Source organism: Xiphophorus hellerii, chromosome 11, assembly GCF_003331165.1.
Source record: "Xiphophorus hellerii strain 12219 chromosome 11, Xiphophorus_hellerii-4.1, whole genome shotgun sequence".
In the NCBI taxonomy this organism is placed as follows: Eukaryota; Metazoa; Chordata; class Actinopteri; order Cyprinodontiformes; family Poeciliidae; genus Xiphophorus; species Xiphophorus hellerii.
Window position 1 is genome coordinate 28,682,499 of NC_045682.1, and position 21,455 is coordinate 28,703,953.

At 39.7% G+C, this 21,455-nt stretch overlaps 1 protein-coding gene across 3 annotated transcripts in view; it reads left to right on the plus strand.

Moving 5' to 3' along the window:
- jade2 (jade family PHD finger 2) overlaps positions 1-21,455 on the plus strand; it is a 145,550-nt gene that overhangs the window by 109,857 nt on the left and 14,238 nt on the right. For all 3 annotated transcript variants that reach the window (XR_004340988.1, XM_032576558.1, XM_032576559.1), the window contains exon 11: positions 16,432-16,549. Coding sequence is in view for 2 of the 3 variants with exons in the window: in XM_032576558.1 (XP_032432449.1) it covers positions 16,432-16,549 (118 nt within the window). In the remaining variant the exon portion in view is untranslated. The remainder of the gene's footprint in view (positions 1-16,431; positions 16,550-21,455) is intronic.

Here is a 21,455-nt window from a genome sequence, read left to right on the forward strand (position 1 = left end):
CTTTCTACCAACAACTGGATGATAAAAGTTTTCAGTCTGGTGTTTTGGGCTCAACCAGCTTTTTAATGAAGGTTAATTTTGTTTCTTAATTCATTTTTATTTGTTGTTTTATTTATTTTGGATATTTAAAATGTGTTCTGGTCCCAGTGTTATATGTTCATTAGAATTTAAAGTTTGTTGATCTTTGAGAATTTGTTATACCATTATTATTATTATTTTACTGGAAAATTGTCTCAAAACAACGATATCATCATTTATCGCAATAACTTCTGGGACAATTTATCGCCTTGCAACATTTATCGTGACATTTCACATTTTGTCAGTCTCTTAAGAGTAATATTTATAAGGGTTGAAACGACTTGAATGTTGTAAGTCAATAATTCCTTAATATTGATGACAAAGTTCCTCTGGCAGGAAAAATGTCTTGGTATAAATTAAATAATCTGCCAGTGAAACTGGAACATTTTCATCCACAAGAAGGAATTATTGACTGAAAACAAACTCCTGTTTGTTGCTGTAAGTTAGTTTTGTTTTATATCAAGTGAACCAAGATATTTGTTCTAGAAACTAAAAAATATTGGCTAATATTTTGTGTTTTTGCAGTGTATGTAGGGACAAAAGGAGCTGACAGTCAGTTTTTAAGGAGCCATGAACTCTTTCTAAGAATAAAAATGCACCAGAAGTTAGAATTTTTCTCTCTATTTGCCAGCTGGCTCTAAGAACCGTCAGGATTTGTCATTCGGATCATCTCTGCTGGTTTTTTCTGTACATGCCGAAGCAAAACCGTCGACCCGGTCGTTGTACGCTCGCCTGGCATCGGACCTACCTCTGCCGTTATGCAACGCTAGCCGGGGTCAGAAAGAGGTCGGCGGTTTGGAAACCCTCCGATCCGTCACTCGATGCTCTCCGCCGTACTGACGCTTCGCCTAAAAGCCCGGCTCAGTTTAAACCCGCGGTGCGAACCAGATGATCTCCACCGGCTGCGGTTCTTCCACGCAGCGCAGCTGAGGAGCCGGTTGTCACCAGACGGAGCGAGTCCTGCAGCAGACGGGCGCACCCTGTTGGACCGGCATCGACCCGGCTCCCAGAGTTGAGCCTGGCTCAGGGCTTCCTCTTACAGCTGCTGCTCGTTTCCAAGGTGGTTCGAGTTACTCAGACAAGTCCAAGACCAGTTGTTTTTTTCAACATTCAACAGGCGGATTAATGGTTTCACCAGCCGTCCAGGTCTCTGTCGTACGCTCAGGACTGACCGGGAAGTGGGTCCAGATTCACTCCAGATGTGAGGCGAAGTGTAATGTGACGTCCTGAGGGACGCAGTCTGTGCTCTGCATAATAAGCTGTTTTCTAAATAAACTTGCTCTGGTACAGTGAGAGCTGACAGCCTCTCCGCTGCAGGACTTGAGCAAATGTTCATGTCTGCAGGTGGATTCTCCAGAGATTCTCCCCACATGTTGGAAAACCTCAGGATTATTGCAGTACAAGATAAATAGAGCTGAAAAATCCTCCGGCAGAACACCGACTGCTCCGTCTCTGCAAATAAAACGGTGACATTCTGGAACTTCCCCAAACGCTGAAGCTCTGACGCCCCTTTTATAAAGTCCTGGATCTGTAAAGCACTAAATAATGTCCAGATAAACGCTTCAGTTCAAATCCTTTTCACATTTAGTCAAGAGACCAACATGAAGTTGTTCACAGGCTTTCAAGATGCTCTGGGGCTGAAACGATTAATCGGTCTAATCATGATTAATCAACTAAGTTAGTAATCATTGAAGTGTTAACTAGAGGCTACAGACTGAATACATGCAGTTTGCTGACAGAGCAGTAAATTTATACATTCTGGATTTAAGATTAAGATTAAAATTAAAAACTTTGGCTATAAACATGTTCCTTTCAGTCTGAGCTGTTTTAGGGTCTCTGTCGCTTTAAATCAAACAAACAAGCTGCTGCTGGCCACGCCCCCAACTCAACTTTTACACTCACACATGAAAATGGCTGCAAACAGATGTACAATAATACAACCGTACATCCTTGAAAAGCATTAGTGTAGCCTGCAGCACAACCAACCAGAGTGCAGTAAGTTGTTTCTGGTTGGTGACTCGAGAACAAAACTCTTTCAGCAGCCATTGTACAGCACATCCAGAGGGAAAAACAGCTGACCAAATGCTGAAGGTCAGCTGGGGTTGCTAGGTAACAGCACAGTATAGTTCTTTTGAAACAGCTCATTTTCCAGACACCAAGAAACCTTTTTTAAACATTTGTGCTGTTTTCAGAAGCAGATTAGACCCAAAGAAAAACTTACAAAATGCAAATTTTGCACATTAGGTCAAATTTAAATAGTAAACACTTATCAAAAATTACAAGTTGAGTTATTTTTCTGGAAGTCTTGCAGCGTTTGTGGCTCTAGAAAGGTTTTATGTAGTTGGACCGAGAGCTAAACGGCTCTTTGGATTACAACGGTTTCAGACGTTCCATAAAACAAAATGTGAAAACGTTCCAGGAACATTTATGCAAAACTCCGTATGTTTAATTTAAGTAAAAAGAAGACAAAGCTGTTTGAAGTATTCCTGATCTCCAGAACTCACCTGCAGGCCTCAGCCTGGTTCTTTGTAGAAGTCAATCTGCAGTTTAAATGATTAAACTTCACCTAACTTCAAAATGTTATTGGTGAAGCGAGAACGCTCCTTTTCTGGTGTCTTTGATCTGCTTTCTCGTCTCGCTGCCTCGGCCTGTGGGAGCTGAAGGCGGGAACAGGATTTGCTGCTTCGCGTTGCCTGCAGCTCCGTTTGCTCTGCTAGGAGCCGCCTGTTGAGAACCTCTGCTGCTTCAAATGCTGCGTGGAACCGAACCCTGAGGCGACAAAATGCACAGAGAGCTGATCCTTTGGCTCTCGCCTTTGATATTGCTGTGCCACAAGGTCACAGAGCTGCCTTCCAGGTTACAAGGAGAGATCACAAACTCTTCATTTTGCCACTCTGGAAGATCTGGCTCATACAGCAAACTTTGTTTTCCTTTATGAGATGGAGTTCATATATTATTATTATTTATTTACATCTGGAAAGGTTCTCACAGCACTAGAGGGCAAAAAGACGTGTCGCCTTTTTTAATTGAACTGAAACACACTTAATTCTGCAGCACATCTACATGTTAAGGTTGTCAAAGTCAAGCTAGCATAACTGAGCTACTTTCCTGTCACTTGCTATTTCTTTCTAAATAAAACTTTTTCCTGACCTTGTGGTCTAGTTGTCATTGTGTTGATAATTACTAGCAAAGCACTGCGTCCCGTTCTGTTATTTCTCAGGCGTACGTTCAAGATTTAGTGTGTTATGTTCACAGCTGGCCCCCATCCTCTCATCTTAACATTTGACCACGCCCCTAATAGTCTTGTGGCTCCGCCCACTTTGAAAAAGTGTCACTTCACCGCCTGACTAATTTTTCAAAGTTAATCTGGATTTCTTTAGCCCTCCTGCTGTCGCTCTGACAGCCTGTTTGCTTTTACGAGGGTGTTTGTTTTTCTGTTTGTGGTTTTGGGAATTGACGGTCTGACGACAGGACAGCCCCAATATCAATATATACTTATCATGTTTTTATTAAATTGCCAAATATTAAAGGAAGAATAAACTGGTGCTGAATCTATCCTCATCTTCTTCATAACTTCATTCATTAGTCGTCGGTTCTAGCTGCACAAGAGGCCAAATGTCAACAAAGGATTGTGGGATTTTTGCTCATCTTTTTCATGCAGTCGCTGTTCTTTTCCCGTCTTGTCCTCAGGCGAACAGCGTGAGGCTAAATCAGCATACAGTAACTCCTCTGAATCTCTGACCAAACCACCAGCAGAGAGACATGGCCGCAAACACAAAACACACCATTTAACTCTGGCTTCTCCTGCAGCACAAAATATACGGTTTGGAAGATTCATTTTTCCATCACTTAAAATCCCCAATGTTAGAATCTGTACAAAAGCCTTAAAATCAATCATGCAAACCTGCAAAAACACAACATTTAGTTTCCAGTGCAGATATCTTAGTACATTGGAATAAGAAAAAACTAACAAGTAACTTTTAAACAACAAATATGAGTTTGTTTTAAGTTAATAATTCATTCATATTGATTAAAATGATCCAGTTCTATTGGCAGATAATTTCATGTAGAACACTGGAAAAATATCAAGTTAGTGAAATAATCTGGCAGTGCAACTAGAACTGGGTTGCTAGGTAACGGGCTGGGCTTGGCTGGGGTTGCTAGGTAACAGTGCAATTCTTTTTGTGAAATAATCTGCCACTGGAACTAGAACTTTTTATTGAATTAAAACAAGCTCATTTCAATTTTACTAAGACATTTACACCAGACTAAAGTTGGTAAGATTTTGTGTTTTTGCAGTGCTGGATTATTAAAGAAGATAAACACTGACATATTTAGCTTTTTTCTTAAAGCCATTCTCTTATGACCATCAACAGACGTCTGTAAATTATTACATTATTTATTGTAAAGCCTTATGTTCTTATCCTTTGTATGAATTTTTCCATCTGCTTCATTTTTAAAAGTCCTGAACTTTTAAAAATGAAAAACTGCGATTGTTTTCCCAGAATGTCTTCAGATCCAGTGCTGCTCCGCTTGTTCAGGTCGGGTTGGTAAGGAACCAGGTGAACGTTTGAACCGTGCAGCGCCTCGTCGTCGTGAAATCAACTAAATAAATAAATAAATATCAATCTACCAGCTGCTTCTTAACATGGGATTTTTTCCTCCTCTTAACAAATTAATTCAACTTAAAGGCTGAATTTTTCTTTGTGTTAGAAAAAATAAAAATGTCCAGAAAGCCTTGAAATAAATGTATCAAGTTCAGAGGAGGGTGGAGCATCCAAAAGTCTTTAAGAGTAGAAATACTTTAACATATCTTTACTCAAGTAAAAGTAAAAGTATCCATCCAAGAAATTACTTGGCATTAAAGTACTCTAGTACTGAGTAACTGATCAAATGAATCATTTCATAATTAAAAAATACATCAGAAAGACTAGAATACAAAGCTAGGTGGAAATTTTGGTATTTTAAGAATGAACATTATAATAATTCATATAAATAACAAAATCAGGTAAAATAAAAAGTTTCCAAATCAGTTTCTTTCAATAAAAAAAACTTGTGAACTTTAACAGAAGCTGCAGGTTTGAGTCTGAAGGATTTCTGGTTAAAACTTGTTTCATTTTCTTTCAGTGGGAAGAAAATCCAGAAGTTTTACTCAAGTAAAAGTAAAAAGTGCAGCGTAGTAAAAATACACTTGAAAGTAAATTTTTAGTAATAAAAAGTTACTGTAGTAGAAGTAACTAGTTACTACCAAACTGATCCAGTTTTCCTGATCCTGCAGGATTTCAGGAGGTTCCTCTTTAGAGACGTTTCCCTCCAACCGGCTTCTGTCTCCTTTTCTTCTTGTATTCTGATTCACACTGATATTTCCTGACATTTCCTTCCCACCAGCTTGTGTTTTTATGACATTTCATCCAGACAGAGTGCGGCGGACGGCAGCTTTTGTTTTCAAGCTAAATCTCACTCTACGGCCCTTTTTACCAACTTCTTCAAATCTGAATTTGTTAAACAGAATACTTCAGGATTCTTTCATGTCCCACTAACCCCCCTCGCGATCCTGTTGCCCCTCTGATATGAAATAAATATGAGGCAAGAGAGGCATAAATATTTATATCTGCTCCGGCTCTATAATTCTGCACGGCTGTGTGTTGTACTCTGTGTGTGTGCAAACATAGATGTGAGGTGTGTGTGTGTGTGTGTGTGTGTGTGTGTGTGTGTGTGTGTGTGTGGTACATATTTTCAGACCCTTGGCCGGTGCAGGTGCCAAGGCTGCTGCAGAGATAAATAATTCACTGGAAGTTAAACCTTGAATTCACATCACTTTGAAAAGACAATAGGAGCAACATGGCAGCAGAGCACACACACACACACACACACACACACAGCTCAGACCTACACATGTTCGACACAGATGGCCTTCCATACAATAATCATGCATGAAAACTGATATGTTTTAACATAAATATGTCATTAGGAATATAATATGTGCTCTAAAGTTGCAACTTAAAGTTGATCAGTTTTGGATTTTATTGTTTTGACGTGTTTCTGTTTATTAACCATTTATTCACCAGTTCCTGGCGTCTCACACACACACACACACACACACACACACACACACACACCCCTACAAGCTCCGTAGCTAAGTTACACACAGACAGCGCTGCATCAATAAGTAATGGGGCAGATAGAAGGACCCCCCCTCCTGGTTGACCCAGGCTTTTAATATTTTACACAAAGGTCTCAGAAACGCTCCAGCTGACACAGCTCAGCCATAAAATGTCTCTTCACTGGGCCTGACGTCAAGCAGCGCCCCCTAAGGTCCGATTTCATTATATCCTCTGCGCCGTCCACTCCAGAGTTTTTCCTAAAAACTAAAAGCTTTTCTGCAGAGTTCATCTTTTAAAACTGCAGTTTGTAACTTTATTGAAACTGTCACCATGTTGTAACAGTTTATGAAAGAGATAAAAAATTGATCTCCCAGAAACAACCAATCAGAGCCAGGAGGCGGGTCTTAGCGCTGTCAATCACTCTCCCTCATCTACCTCCCCTCTTGCAGCTAGCAGAGCTTGTCCTGAATGCTAATGCTAGTTAGCTTAGCCACTGATGGTGGCAGATAAAAGGTTTTAATGTAACGGTACCCAGCAGGTTGTTGCTAGGCAACGACATGCTACCCAGCAGGTTGTTGCTAGGTAACAAAGAGTGAGCGAGTCAGGCTGAAATGACCCAATTCCAATTTTTTTGCCGTAAAGCGACCTGTATCCGATATGTTCATCAGTCTGAACAGAACAGGTCCGATTCTTTTCGAATGCGACCCGGGCCACTTGGGTGTTCGATACGTATCCGATTCAAACGCGACCGAACGTCCAGGTCGCATTTATCCGACCTGGACGTCACTGATACTCGACAAACGTCACTATTCTGCATCCTGATGCGCAAGCAGGAAGAAAAACAACAACCATGACGAAGTACATGAGGATTAAGTTGTTAATTTGCTGCTCTTCAACCTCAAATGTGTAAGCTAAGCTCCACCGTTAGCCTCCATGTTTACTTCTACAAACACTGAGCACTTGTTTTTACAGCGGTTGGCAGAACACAGAGAACGCTGATGTTATTGCGCCCTCTACTGCGCATGCGGGGCACTTCCAGGTCGTTTCCCCGTTCACACTGCAGAACATTTATCTGGAAGCCCCGGCAAAAAAATCTTTATTGGGTCACTTCAGGCTGCAGTTAGCTTAGCTTGCTGAGCAGCAAAGGCCTTTCCTCTGCCTACATCTGCCAGAATGCTGTGCAGTTAAATATTCTATTTACTGATATTGATCATATATATTGTTATTGATTTATTATCCAGACCTAGCTTAAAGTTTTATATTTAGTGTAATGCTAAAAACTGAAGTTTCCTGCCAGATTAATAGACCCATCAAAGCGTCGCTGTTGTTCTGAACTCGTTTGGTTTTGTGTGTTTTGGCTCCAGGGCTGTTGGTGAAATGACTCTGATGCTAAAAGTGAGATGGCCATTCAGAATCAGAATCAATTTCCACTTTTAGTTTTTATTTAATTTTTTAAGTGCAGCGTTTAATCGTTGTCCAAACTGTGAGTTTCAGCCTTTGAATTGATACCAGATGACCACTTTAGATCCCATAAACTCTAAACTCTAGTCTAATACGCATCAAAGCAAGATGCTTTAAAAGCTAAGAACACAAACTAACAGATAAATCACTGACATGCGCATTATTCCAGTGCAACTGCCTCCAGTTGAAATGTAAGTGTTGCCAGGGAGCCTCAGCTGTTTATGGCTGTTTTCTAAAGTCAGTTCTGGGAAGCTGATGTTTATTTGCTGGAATATGAGGAGCTTAAAAGTTGCTAAAGGAAGATTTTATTAGACAACGTTATTTATTGGAAAAGATTTTTCTCCTCGTAATTAACTTTGCTAAACATATTATTTCAGTTTTGTGTTTCAGGTTGTCCTTGTTTTAGCATGATGGCATATTTTACACGTGTGTGTGTGTGTGTGTGTGTGTGTTTACTACCATCTTTTAATCTGACCGACTCTTCAGATCTGTTTTAAAGTGTTCGCCAGCCTGACTTTGTGATTTTGTGGGTTTAGTGTAAAACTGCAGCTCGTCTTCAGTGTGTAAATCCAAAGCCCAATAAATTGAAGTTAATTGGAAAGGTTGCAAAGATTACAGTCAGCTGAGCTTTCACCGCTGCTGCCAGTAAACGCATCACTTCCCAAATGAAGATTTCACTCCAAAAAGCTTTTTGATGATGTTCCTCATGCTATAATATTATCTAAGCTAGCCTCTCCAGGCATTAGGAATAAAACCTCCCTGTTGCGCTCGCTGAGCTTCTGCAAACACATTCCTCAGACGTCCGCTGACCCCTCACCGATCACGTAATAAAACTCAGCTAATTAGGCTTTACACCTCGCTGTGTGGAGCCTTCTGCTGCCGACTGAGTCTGAAAAACTTCCTCTGCAACATTTTAGCCAAGAAAATGACCGAATTTAACAAACACCATGCAGAAGGAAGACGTTGGACTGAAATGACATCAAACGTGGCCCAATGTTGGTGCCGTAAAACTGGATCTGCTGGGATTTTCATGAAGCCACTTTTCAGTTTTAGAGAGAAAAGGTTCAAACAACCAGTTAGAAAAAACTGTGTGGATAAATCAATAAACCAATCAATCAAGTTTATCTGTACAGCACATTCCAGCTCAAAGGGCTTTATTGGTGCCAAAATCATCACCTCAAGTGTTTTTCGATGTTTCATTTATTATGGTTCAAAAGTGACTCAAACCAGGAGTAGCTCGGCTAAGCTAACACAGTGGTGATAGATGAACTACTGCTGCTATTAGCTAAGCTAACACAGTGGTGGTTAATTAGTTAATTAAACACCTGCTCTAGTGATGATCAGTCAGAGTTGCTGTTTAGGCCTTTTTGTTTGTTTTTTAACTGAACAGAAACAACAAATCCTGCAGCACATCTACAGTACATGTTAACGTTGTCATAGTCAAGCTAGCATAACTGAGCTATCTCCCTCTGTTGCTTTTTGTTTTTTTTCATTCAGACTTCTTCCTGATCTTGTTATCTAGTTGTGTTTTCAGTCAGTAGCAAAGCTCTGCGTTTATGTTTCTTTCACATACCAGGCTTACATTTAAGATTTAACAATGCTAGTCATTGTTAGCGAGCTGCTTTTTGGCCTCCAACCTGAAGCTGGGGCGGATCTTTATGGGACCAGTTAGCTTCAGCTAGCATCTCTGCAGCGTCTCTAGCTTTTGTTCTGGGTTTGAGTCACATTTCAGACCAAACCAGGAATCCTCTCTGGGACACAGAACCCGTTTTCTTCCTGAACTCGACGTGATTTCAGTTTTTTTATAATTGTTTGAGACGAACGCGGCACCATCAGGCATTTGGGATGAACTTTGTTCATCTTTTGGTATTTTCTCCTCATTTTTTCTGACGCGTTTCCTTAAAACATCCACATGTCTCCATTTGACTAAAGTGTTGTGAAGGAACCAGGAGCTTCAAAGTGTAGGCGCCATCACCTGGGCTTTCCCTAATAACTGAATGCTGTAGTAATCTTCAAAGTTTTAATAAAATCTCTCGTATTATTCTGGGATTTAGCAAATGGAAGTATCTGGTTTCAGATGTTCAGCAGCTCCACTTATTAGTTATTTTACTTTACTAATCACTTTCAGAAAATGCAGTCCAGGTTTTAAAAGAAATAAAAGTGTAATTTCATTATTAGTGTACTTAATATTAAGCCTCCTTATTGAAATTCAGATTACAGTGAGGACTCGTTTTGTGCAAACCTCACCTGATTGCAGAGAAAGGATTTTGTTTCCGTCTTGCACAACAAACGGTTCTTTAAAGAAGCGTGTCTAGAAACTTCCAGATGCTCATACAAGCCTCTTCTTTAATCCTGTCAGGCTTTACGCGTTCTGCATGCAGACAGCCAATCCACGCCGTCTGGTTTCATTGTCAAGTGAGGTTTTTGGAGACAATTTAATCCTTCCATAAATCCGGTTTTGTTTGCAGACATGAAAGGGTTGGCCCAGTAGAACCTCAGTCCAATGAGGATGAGTTCTTAGGAGTAATGAGGTTTTCATCACTGGGATTCAATCTTTAAATATTTACTATTAGATGTGGAGTCGTGCCTCCACACACTTCCTCTGCATTTTAATGAGTGAGTGTTCGAATGCCCTCCATCTTGACACGGTCTGAGCATGAAGACTTTATAAATAGGAGGAAAGAGAGAAGTAAGAAGGTGAGAGAGGTAAGAAGGAAAAATACAGTCAGGCAGCTGAATGACAGCAAAGGAGGAGAAAGAAGGAAATTAATTCAGAAAGCAGCAAGAGGATTAGTTCACATTGAAAAGGAAAATTGCATAAAAGCATGTGTGATTGTTTAGGAATGAAAGGGGCGAGAAGAGGAGTGTTTGTGTCACAAGGTTTATGCAGTTTATTGTGTTGGCAGGAATCCAGACTTCCTCTCTGGATTCCTTCAGCAGGATGTCTGAGTGTGTTCATGCAGCGTGTGCACACGTTTTATCTGCTCCGGATTTATTTTGGTAAAGAAGTTATTAAAAAGAAAGAAGTTAATGAATCAAGTCTTGTTGTCCTTAGAGGAGTTCAAAGGCTCTTTTTGGTTTCTGCTGTTATAAAAGTCTCTGTAGATGTTTAAACACCATCAGCGTTTCCATGATGGGTCATTCATTTATTGCCAGATATCAGGTTTAAGATGAGAGCAACACTGCCTGGAAAAGGACAATGATGTGCTTGGAGGGAAATGCAGAGCATGGTTTGGTCACCGCAGTAGCATTTTGGAATCCTGTTTGCTTTCGTGATGCTGGTGGGATGCAGTGTGTCGGTGTGTGTGGGTGTGTGTCAGTGTGTGTTATTGAAATAGCTTTCCTGAAATTCTGGCAGCAAAGCCTGGGGCCGTTCTGCAGATATCAGGCCGATGTGGTCCAGTCAAATCCTCTGACTAAGGCGTGCCGAAGCCTCTCAGCTACGATCTGTCCAGGACGATAATCTACTGCCTCACTTTGAAACCTTTGCACATGCTCCAAAGGCTCCCACTGTTTCATGTGCAATGGAAGTTACTCTCACTTTTATTTCAATCCTGAAAAGCCTTAAAGTCACCAAACAGATTCAAGATATTTTATTGCCATCGTGAGTTTTTATTAGCTCAGCCGTCCATCCCTGTGTTTCCAGACCAGAGGGAAATACAGAGAAGCGTTAACGTTTCGGTTATTCATGGACGATTTGCCTCTGTGGATTTTTTATAAACACAAATAAAATATTCAAAATGCAGAAGTTGAAATATGAAGGCACAACATTACTCAACATGCTGTTGGTTGTGGTTTGCAAAGCAGCCAATCCAGGAGCGTCGTTTATTTTCCTTGTTGCTGATTGGCTGCACTAGAAGGATAACAGTTAGTGTTAGTTTCTGCGGCGCTACCAAGATGGTTTCCAGCGTGAGTTATTGAATATGATGGTACATTTGGTGTTTTGACGAAAATAGGCATTTATACCTGTTTTCTGAGGGAACTTAAGTATTTACAGATTGTAGCTAGCAGCAGTTAGCAATAGGCTAACTGTAGCTAGCAGAAGAGGTTCATGTTTATAGCTGATGGTTATTAGGTTTGGAAGCTTCATTTTGCAATTATTGCAGTTAACCTAATATTAAAATTTGTCTGATCTTGAACATATGGACCCGTTGTAGCATGACAGCCTGCTAACGATGACTAGCATTGGTTTTATCTGTTAAGTTGCAGACATAACACACTAAATCGCAAATGTATCCATGATATATTAAAGAAAAAGGAACGTAGTGATTTGCTACTAATTGTCAACGCTACGACAACTAGATAAGGTCAGGAAGAAGTTTTAATTAAGAAAAATATCAAGGGAGAGGGAAGTAGGCTAGTTATGCTAGCTTGACTAACGATTTCATCATGTAGATGAGCTGTGGGATTCTGTGTTTCGGTTCAGTTAGAAAATAAAAGAAGGCGACCTAAACGCCAACTCTGACAGATCATCTGTTGAGCAGGTACTTCACAGCGGTGGTCGGCTGGCTAATTTAGCATAGCTAATAGCAACTGTAGCTAATCTACCACAGCGATAACTTATTAATAATTGCAAAATAAACATTTAGAAAACATAAAACTGTAACCGGCTGAATGTTCTGTTCTTTGAGAAACGTTTGAGAGTTTTTTTGGTGTTGATTGCTGATATTTTAGCAGTGTTGTTGTTGTCAGTTGATATGGCAACAAGTCTGTGTGTAGCGCAGCCGACGCACAGAAAGGAGAAAATGAGCAGCTTTGAGTTTTTCTGCGTTATTTTTCCCTTTGCTTCAGCGCACTTCACTAAATTATTAAGAATCTTCTTTTTGTGCTCCAGCGTTGTCACATACGGGAAATTTCCGTTTGTACGCATTTAGATGCAATGTGTCCATAGTGACAAAAATGTAAGAATAAGTAATTTGTAAAGGGAAAATGATTTAGCTCAGAACTGCAGCGTCTTCCACAAACAGACTCGTCTCCAGTTCTGTCCAGAGGTTTTTATATTTATGTTGGTTTTAAAACGTCAGTCAGTGCAGATAGAAGCTAATCTGCTGTGATCCAACATGGCACATCCACAGAGTGCTTCATTAAAACACACCTGTGTGTGTGTGTGTGTGTGTGTGTGTGTGTGTGTGTGTGTGTGTGTGTGGGTGTGTGTGTGAGAGAGAGAGAGAGAGAGAACATTCAGGCTTTAAACACATTAAAGGTTTTCACTTTGGAGCAAAACAAATATTTTAAGCCCCAGTAATGAGGGAAACGGCTCATGGAGACAAGAGGCCGAAGCTGAACATCTGCTCTCTGATTGGTGGGCGATGTTGCCATGGATCCCCCCAGGTGGGCGGGGCTAAGGCGACAGCACCAGGAGCTAATAAATCATGTAGTTTGTGTGTGTTTGTGCGTAAGTGATAGACTTTGGAGTGTGGGCTTGATTATCTGTGTTTCTGCACATCAGCTTCACGAAGCTTCAGTCGACTGAATCCTTCGCTGCTCTGACCCACTTTCCACGTTTCCTCCCTTCTCCCTCGCTACCTCTTCTCCATCCTTTCTTCTTCTCCTTCAGTCCACTCCTCCTCCCTTCCTCACTCCCTAATGTCCTCCTTTATTTTCTACATGCCCTTCATCCTTTTTCATGCGTATGTCTCTTATATTAGGGCCAAATGCTTATTTTTAATTGGCATTATGTCTGATTTTGTTGCTCAGCTTCAGGTCAGATTAAAGACTCCCACTGCTGCTGATTAAAGGGAAACAAGATTACACTCATCCTGATTTAAGTAGAAATACTGAAGCTGACCAAGTTTGTCATAAACTGAAATTTATCTCATAAAGAAACACAGGAATACAAACTAATACTAGTAATATTTAACTCATTAAAACCAGAGTTTCTGAAGTCGTTTGTTGGGTTTGATGTTTGGCTAAAGAAGATTTCTGCTTCGACCCAAATCTCTATTTGTTTATTTATTTATTTAAAATCCTTATTTTTACCACCACGATATGCCCAAGAGAATATGAAATTATTAGCAGTTCTACATTGTATTTTAATTATGCATCAGCATAAATTATTCTTTATTTCAGTAAAGAATAATTTATTGCCAATCAATCTGGGAACTTTGGTGTTGCCAAAAACACAAAGATAATTAGAGTTTTTGTCAGAACTGCTTGTCGTCTCAAACAACATTTATAAGAAAATTTAATTTAGAAATTAAAAAGAAAAAAATGTAAATTCCAATGAATTTAGTGTATTATAAGTGCAACTAAATGCTAATAAGTTTATTTATGTGAAACACTGAGGATCAGCTTCGTGTCGACCGGAACAGCTCAAGAGGTTTCATGAAATATTTGGGCTGAAACCATCGACCTCTAATTCCAACATGGCTGCTTGTCGAATTTATGAATGTCTCAATAGAAAACATGTTGCTGCAGGATCAGAGGAACATGATCAGCAAAGCATTAATACTGAACTTTTACCATATATTTACAGACCAAACATCAACGCTGTGAGCGTTTCGTCGCATCTTCTCTGCTAATCAGTTTCATCTGGTTAGCGCTTAGCCAGGCTCTCCAGACTGGGCCAATTAGAGATCAATAATCCTGATCTTTAGCTGCCTACTCCCTCACAGTGGTGTGTGTGTGTAGGGGTGTGGGTGTGTGTGAGCAGTCGATGCTGGTTGTTAGTAAGTAGTGCAGGTTTTAGTCGATATGCTGGAAACTCAGAGGCTCAAATCAATTGACAGAAAAACACAGAAAGTCTTTCTTAGCTTTTTTTATTCCCTTTCTTTAAATAGAATTATATTTTTTGCTTATATTTCTACTCAAGACAGAAACTTGCTAATATAAATGATTAATTAGCTGGTTTGGAGAAGTGTAAACAACAGAAACAATGATTAGCAACGCGCCTGCATTTAGTTTGTCTGATAATCAGAATAATTTCTGTTTGTTTTTAACCTGTTTGTAAAATATGAATAAAAATCAAATCTATGATTTTATGGAAAACATTTCTATACAACCTACAAAACATTGCATGACTGGCTGATATTTTCCTCCAGCCCAGGCAGGAAGTGATGTAATGATCCTGATGGATCAGTTTTAAATTACAGTTTAAATCTGCAGTTTTTCAAACAGCCAGCGTTCATTTCCTGCTAACTGTTAGCATGGTTAGCTTAGCTTGTTTCTATCATTCCTGAAACTGAATGAAAACAAAGCGACTCTCTTCTTTCCTCTCGCTCCGTTTCTCCGTTGCTGTTTTGGAATCGGCGCTCGCTCTGTGTCCTAATCAAAGCCAGGCTCTGCACATCGTGTCCCAGTTGGGAGCTATTTTTATCTGATGTGTGTTTGTGTGGATCGGATCCGTCCGGACCGGCAGATAGAGCGTGACCCTGAGGCGCCCCTCGGCTGTTTGGACAAAACAATACCCGGATAAACCCGATCAAAGATCAAAGATCGATCAGATCAGCGATGTAAACTCATACGATCCATTTCCTCCTAACCAGTTTATATTGGCCAGGATAATATCAAAATATGTAATTTACTCCAGTTTAATAACTAAAGAATCATAACTTTGGTTAAACTGCTTGAATTTAGTGATGCTCTGTAAAAATTCAATCAACTGATAAAATAATAATTATTGTGGAGATGCAAACAAACTCCAGAAATTATTTTTTCCATATTTGGCTCCGTTTCTGATTTTCTCCATTAGTTTGGATTCGTTTCTCATTTCCTGCCAAAGCAAAGCAGAACCTCAGATCCTCTGAATGAGCTCAACATAGACCCGATAATTCAGACTCGGGTTCTGATCTGCAGCCGTAACGACATCAGAGGCGCCGGCGGCGCTGATCCGGCCGGCCGGCAGGATTCCTGCTGAAACCAGACGAGTCAGACAAACCACCACATACAGAACAGGAACAGGAGCTTGATTTGGCTCTTTTACCTTGTTAAACTGATTTATTTTAGTACTTTGACATGTTGACATGTTTATGCATCATTAACATCAGTTATACATTTACAAAAAATGTTATATTAAGTTGTAAAAATATGGATTTTCTCTTAAAATTGATTAATCTCTGAGGATTTTCCACATGTATTAAACTTAAATCATTTTTAGTGTCACTACTTTACTCATTTCATAATATTACTGATAAAAATCTGAATCATCCAAAGTTTTTCGAAATGAACAAGAACAGATTAATATCAGCAAAGGCTGAATTAAAGAAATAATTTAACAGGTGAAGATTATGTCTTCACCTGTTGTGATTCAGTTTATTTTTAGCTAATTGTGATTAAAAAAACAATAATTAGGGGGAAAAAACTATATTTTTAATTAAACAGTAAAAATAACTTCAAAAATGGATCCACATTTTTGCGCTTTTATGAGAAATATTAAATTATTCTACATTTTTTCTATTTTCTTGGCTTAGAAACAGGAAATGTTGGCCATCAAGTCGACATCTGGATAAAAATCACTGGTTGTTTTGCTTTAAAATGAAAATAAAAAACAGAAACTTTGTGTCATATTTATAGATTTGAATTTGCTTGAATCTTTTTGCGTCAGTGAAAATTCACCTGCTGCGCCGAAACAAGCAGCCGTTACATCATTTGTTTGTTTTTCTAATAAAAAACACAAGAAATAAAATGTAACATCTGCTGTTATAAGCTGCCGCCTTTTTGATTTGAATTGTTGTGAAGCAGAAAATTTGACCAATTTATTGTTTTTACAATATTGTTTTTTAAAATGTGTTTTTCTAAATGAGCTGTCGGTGGCAGAAAAAGGGTGACTGTGCCTTTAAATGTGCTCCAGGTGCGCAACCTGTGCTACATGGTGACCCGGCGCGAGAAGATGAAGCTGACGCTCTGCGACCTGCAGGAGAAAATCTTCCACCTGCAGATCCAGCTGCTGGAGGAGGAAACGGCTGCAGGTAAAACGGCAGCATATGATTATTTAAATATCATTTTATCGTCTGATAAAAGGATTTTCCACAACAGAATGACACTCAACATTGTTTTATATACAGTACAGACCAAAAGTTTGGACACACCTTTTAATTCAATGAGTTTCCTTTATTTTCATGACTATTGACATTGTAGATTCACACTGAAGGCATCAAAACTATGAATAACGTGGAAATATGCACTAAACAAAAAAGTGTAAAACAACTGAAAATAGCCCTTATATTCTAGTTTCTTCAAAGTAGCAACCTTTTGCTGTGATTACTGCTTTGCACACACTCTGCATTTTCTTGATGAGCTTCAGCAGGTAGTCACCTGAAATGGTTTTCACTTCATAGGTCAACCTGCCCTGTCAGGTTAATAAGTGGGATTTATTGCCTTATAAATAGTCATGAAAATAAAGAAAACCCATTGAATTAGAAGGTGTGTCCAAACTTTTGGTCTGTACTGTATATATTTTATTTTTCTTAAACAAGTCTTATTTACCTGGACTGACAGTAAATATGATTGTGAAGGTTTAGATCAGGGGTGTTCAAAGTGCGGCCGGGGGGCCATTTGTGGCCCCTGGATGGATTCTGTGTGGCCTTCCAACACTTTCCCGATTCTTTTGTTTTTATAATGGAAAGATTTTTACTTTTTCTTCAACTGAAACTGTAAAATACAACACAGATTTGATTCGACTTGGGCCACCCATCCACTACACTTTTTCTAAAAACAGCAAATTTATTTGTATTTTCATTACTGGGAATAAATTAAAAACACTTTATTGACTTACAAATATGGAAAATAACAGAGGTGTGCCGATCGATTGGCCGATTTCCGTGTAAGTGTGTGATCGGTGATCGATCAGAGTCTCTAGTTGCCGATCACCTGCATCTCCTTCTCAGCCTGCAGCTGCTCTCCTCCTGCCTTCTCGCTGCGCAGCATCAAGTCCTGTAGTGAGGAACTTTAACGCTCTGAGTGAACCGGGACGTTTGCGTGTTGCGGCAGGAAATGACCTCGGGGGCGAAACACAACGAATCTAATATGATATTTAAAAACCAAACACTCAATTGATTTGGCTGCATGGAGGCTCAACGCAGGAACCAAAGACGTCCGGATCCAGACAGCAGGTAGAGCAGCGCAGCTTCCAACACGGTCAGAAAGATGAACAATAATTCAAGTCTTGAGCTGCGGAGCGAGACGCCGGTTCTGCTCCCGCTGTTGGACCGCCGCTACTGGAGGTGATATTTCAGACGGAGCCGCTGAACCTCCAGACGGTGAACTGTCACAGCGAGCAGCAGCTGAGCTGCAGCAGGGAACTGAAACTGATTTTAGATATGTGGTAAAATATGTATGTTATATCTAAATTAGGTCAATTTATTGCCAGATAATTTAGTATCATTTATACGTAAAGCGAAAAATTAACAGCCAATCCAGGCAGCAAGAAATCTGATCAGAGCCTCCCTAGAAAATAATGAAAAATAATGAAGTGACTGTAAACTGTCATTAAGACGTAAAACATTATGTTTTATGTTTTATTTACTGTTTTGCAGCTAAAAGAGAAAAATTCTCAGTAATATTTTATTTTTGTTTTAATGTTGGCCCCTGGGTTCATTTTGGCACAAAGCAGGAAAAGGATATTAAATATAATCAATTTGTTAAAAAAACGGGTTGGGAGGTCGATTAGTTCCCCGCCTGCAGTGATGCACCAATAGTCATTGATCGATCGATCGATTATAGAAGCTGATGGAAGCAAAGAGTTTACTAAAACTATGAAAGAAACGTGAATCATGAGACTGAAAATGACAAGAAACAGAAAATAAAATTAATTTTACTGCTTTACTGGAAAACTCAATTAATCCCAGATATTAAAATTATTATAAACAGATCCATTAAAATTTGCCCATACGGCCCAGTGAGACGCAGCTGGAAGTTTTAAACTCTACTAATAATTACAATAATAATATTTGAACTGTTTGTGGTGAAAACGGGATGAATTCGATGAAAAGCCTCCATGGCGTCTCTGAACGATGCAGAGAAACCCACCGGCTTCTGCACGAGTTATTAAAATTCACCTTAAACTCCAGTAACGTTACATGAAATATATATTTATCATATTTTTATTACTGTGGCTGCTGAATGACGGCTGTTATTTAGATGATGTGGAGCCTCTTTAGCTGGAAGAGTCGCGACCCACCATGGGCGAAAGCTCGTTGTCATGGTAACCCCACTAAACGGTAACGGCGGTGAACTTTCGTCTGCGGCGCTCTTCATCCTCCAGGAGGGCGGCGCACATCTACACGCTCAATTAAATCAAATACAAACACTTTCACTCTCCCCCCCTTTGTGTTGCTCAGTAGCTCACTCCCAAAGGCGCGCACACACACACACACACACACACACACACACTTTTCCAGAGCTGCTGACTCAGCAGATTGCTGCCATCAGGTAGCAGGAGCTGCTGGCACTAAACAGCCATATCTATTCACACTGCCACAGGAGTTAGATTAGAGCCAATAGCTGGTGTGTGTGTGTGTGTGTGTGTGATAAAGAGCAGCAGAGTGAAGAATGAGCTTGTCTGCTAGAATGATTTGTCGTGTAACTCACCATCTTTCCCCTCCTGTTTTCTTCTCTCCATCCTCTAATTATTTTTCTCCTCCATCTGTTGCTGTGATTTTCTCTCATTTGCAGGATCCTCCTAGTATTTATTTTCCTCTTTGCAGTTTTATTTTGGCAAGAAAAAGACGGTTCTTTAGCTGGTTTGTTCTTTCACACAAACCGATAGATGCATCAGTATCCAGCGATGAAATAAAACCATAATTCATATTTTGGTTTTGCAATGAAACCAGTGTTTCCACCAACCGGAGCAGGATGGGAATCTTAAAGATGAGCAGGTTAGGATAGATCTACGGCCGAAACAAAATATACAAAACTTACATATTTTACAGTAAATAATCAGTTCTGCCTATTCTGAGCTGTTTTAGGGTCTCTGTCACTTTAAATCCAAACAAGCTGCTGCTGGCCATGCCCCCAACTCGACGTTAACACTCATACATTAAAGGGGCTACAAACAGATGCACAATTATACAACCGTACATCTTTGAAAAGCATTGCTGGAGCCTCCTGCACAACCAACCAAAATGCAGCAAGTGGTTTCTGGATGATGAGTCAACAACTAAACTCTTGTCGTGTCCAGCAGCCATTGTACAGGGCATAAAGCAGGAAAACCAGCTGGCCAAACACTGGAGATCAGCAGCAAGAAGCTGCTCGCTAACGATGACTAGCATTGGTTTTAGCTGCTAAGTTGTCAACATAACACGCTAAGTCTTAAACGTTCGCCTGATATATAGAAGAAAAATAGACGCAGTGCTTTGATGCTAATGGTCAACATTACAACAACTGGAGAAGGTCAAGAAGAAATAGCAAGAGAGAGGAAAGTAGCTCAGTTATGCTAGCTTGACTATGATGATCTTAACATGTAGATGTGCTGTGGAATTCTGTGTTTTGGTTCCGTTAAAAACAAAAGGGGCGACTTAAACACCAACTCTGACCAATCATCAGTAGAGCAGGGGTTTAAAGTAACTAATCTACCACCGCTGTGTTAGCTTAGCTAATAGCAGAGGTAGCTAATGTACCACAGCGATCACTTAATATTTTTATTATTCACTGCAATAATCCTTACATCTCCAGGTTTCATTTAGCTAACGGTTCTGCCCAGCAGCGCCGCTATGGATGGAAAGGAATCATCTTTTTGCTCTCCAGCGTTGGGCAAAACTTCCAGATGTAAACAATAAGATGCAACATGTCTAGAAAATCAGTTTCTGAGTTGATCTTTTGTTTCCACATCTCTCCTCTCACCTGCCTAAATCAGAACAGTTGACCTTTGACCTCCTGCCTGTCTCATGCTGGCCCGTCCATCATCCTCCATGTTTGTCATGTCGGGGTTGCATGAGTCGCGCTCTGAACGGTTAGCATGTCGCTATCAAGGCTGGGCAGAGCTTTAAGTCTGCAGCTCCAACTTAAAGCACAGATACAAGAAAAAATCAAGAATAAAACATATTTAGATCAAATATCAATCAATGAACTGAATGCTTCATTATTTCAAAGCTTTTAAATAGTTAAAAAATTATTTACCTTGTGAATATGGAGAATTAGCAAATAAAAATGCTAATAAACAATTTAACGTCTTTTTTAAACAACATTTTATTGCCTAAATTGTGATAGCAGAGTTCCTTTAGTGAACATCAACATGTGAAAAACTCAGACCTTAACATCAATACAGTGTAGAGCTGATCCGTTTATTTAATTAACCAATTATTAACTGGACAGCAAAAGGTGCTTAGTAGGAATTATTTATCTCATTTTTTAACAGAATTTGAACCAAAAACACTAAAACTGTCATTTCAGAAGTTCTAGTCAAACAGATTTACAGACTATCATGAAAATATTTACATTTTGTCCAGTTTGCCTTATTTTTCACTCTGAGTGTTTTTTGAGTCTCTACTCCAATTGATGATTAATTACTAAATTGACGATTATTTCATTGATCGATTAATCACGATTAATCGTTTCGGAGCAGTTGCTCATTTAAGCACAGGATGTTTTCGTCTCAGTGTTCCTGTTAAATTTGTGCAGACGCAGGGTGGAGGTGTTATTGTTATTCAGAAAACGCTCCACATTTATATTCCAGCTCAGAGCCGCCGGTGACAAGCTGACAGCGGTCCGTATCGGCCTCTGATCCGCTTTCAGCAAGTGGAAAAGTACGAGTTTTAAAAATACAGCGAAGAGGAGGATGGCGAGGGCAAGGAAGGTAATGAGGAAGAAAAGAGACTGTAGAGGGAAAAGTAATGAAGTTCAGGCAGGAAGGAGGAAAACAACTTTCAATGCACTAAT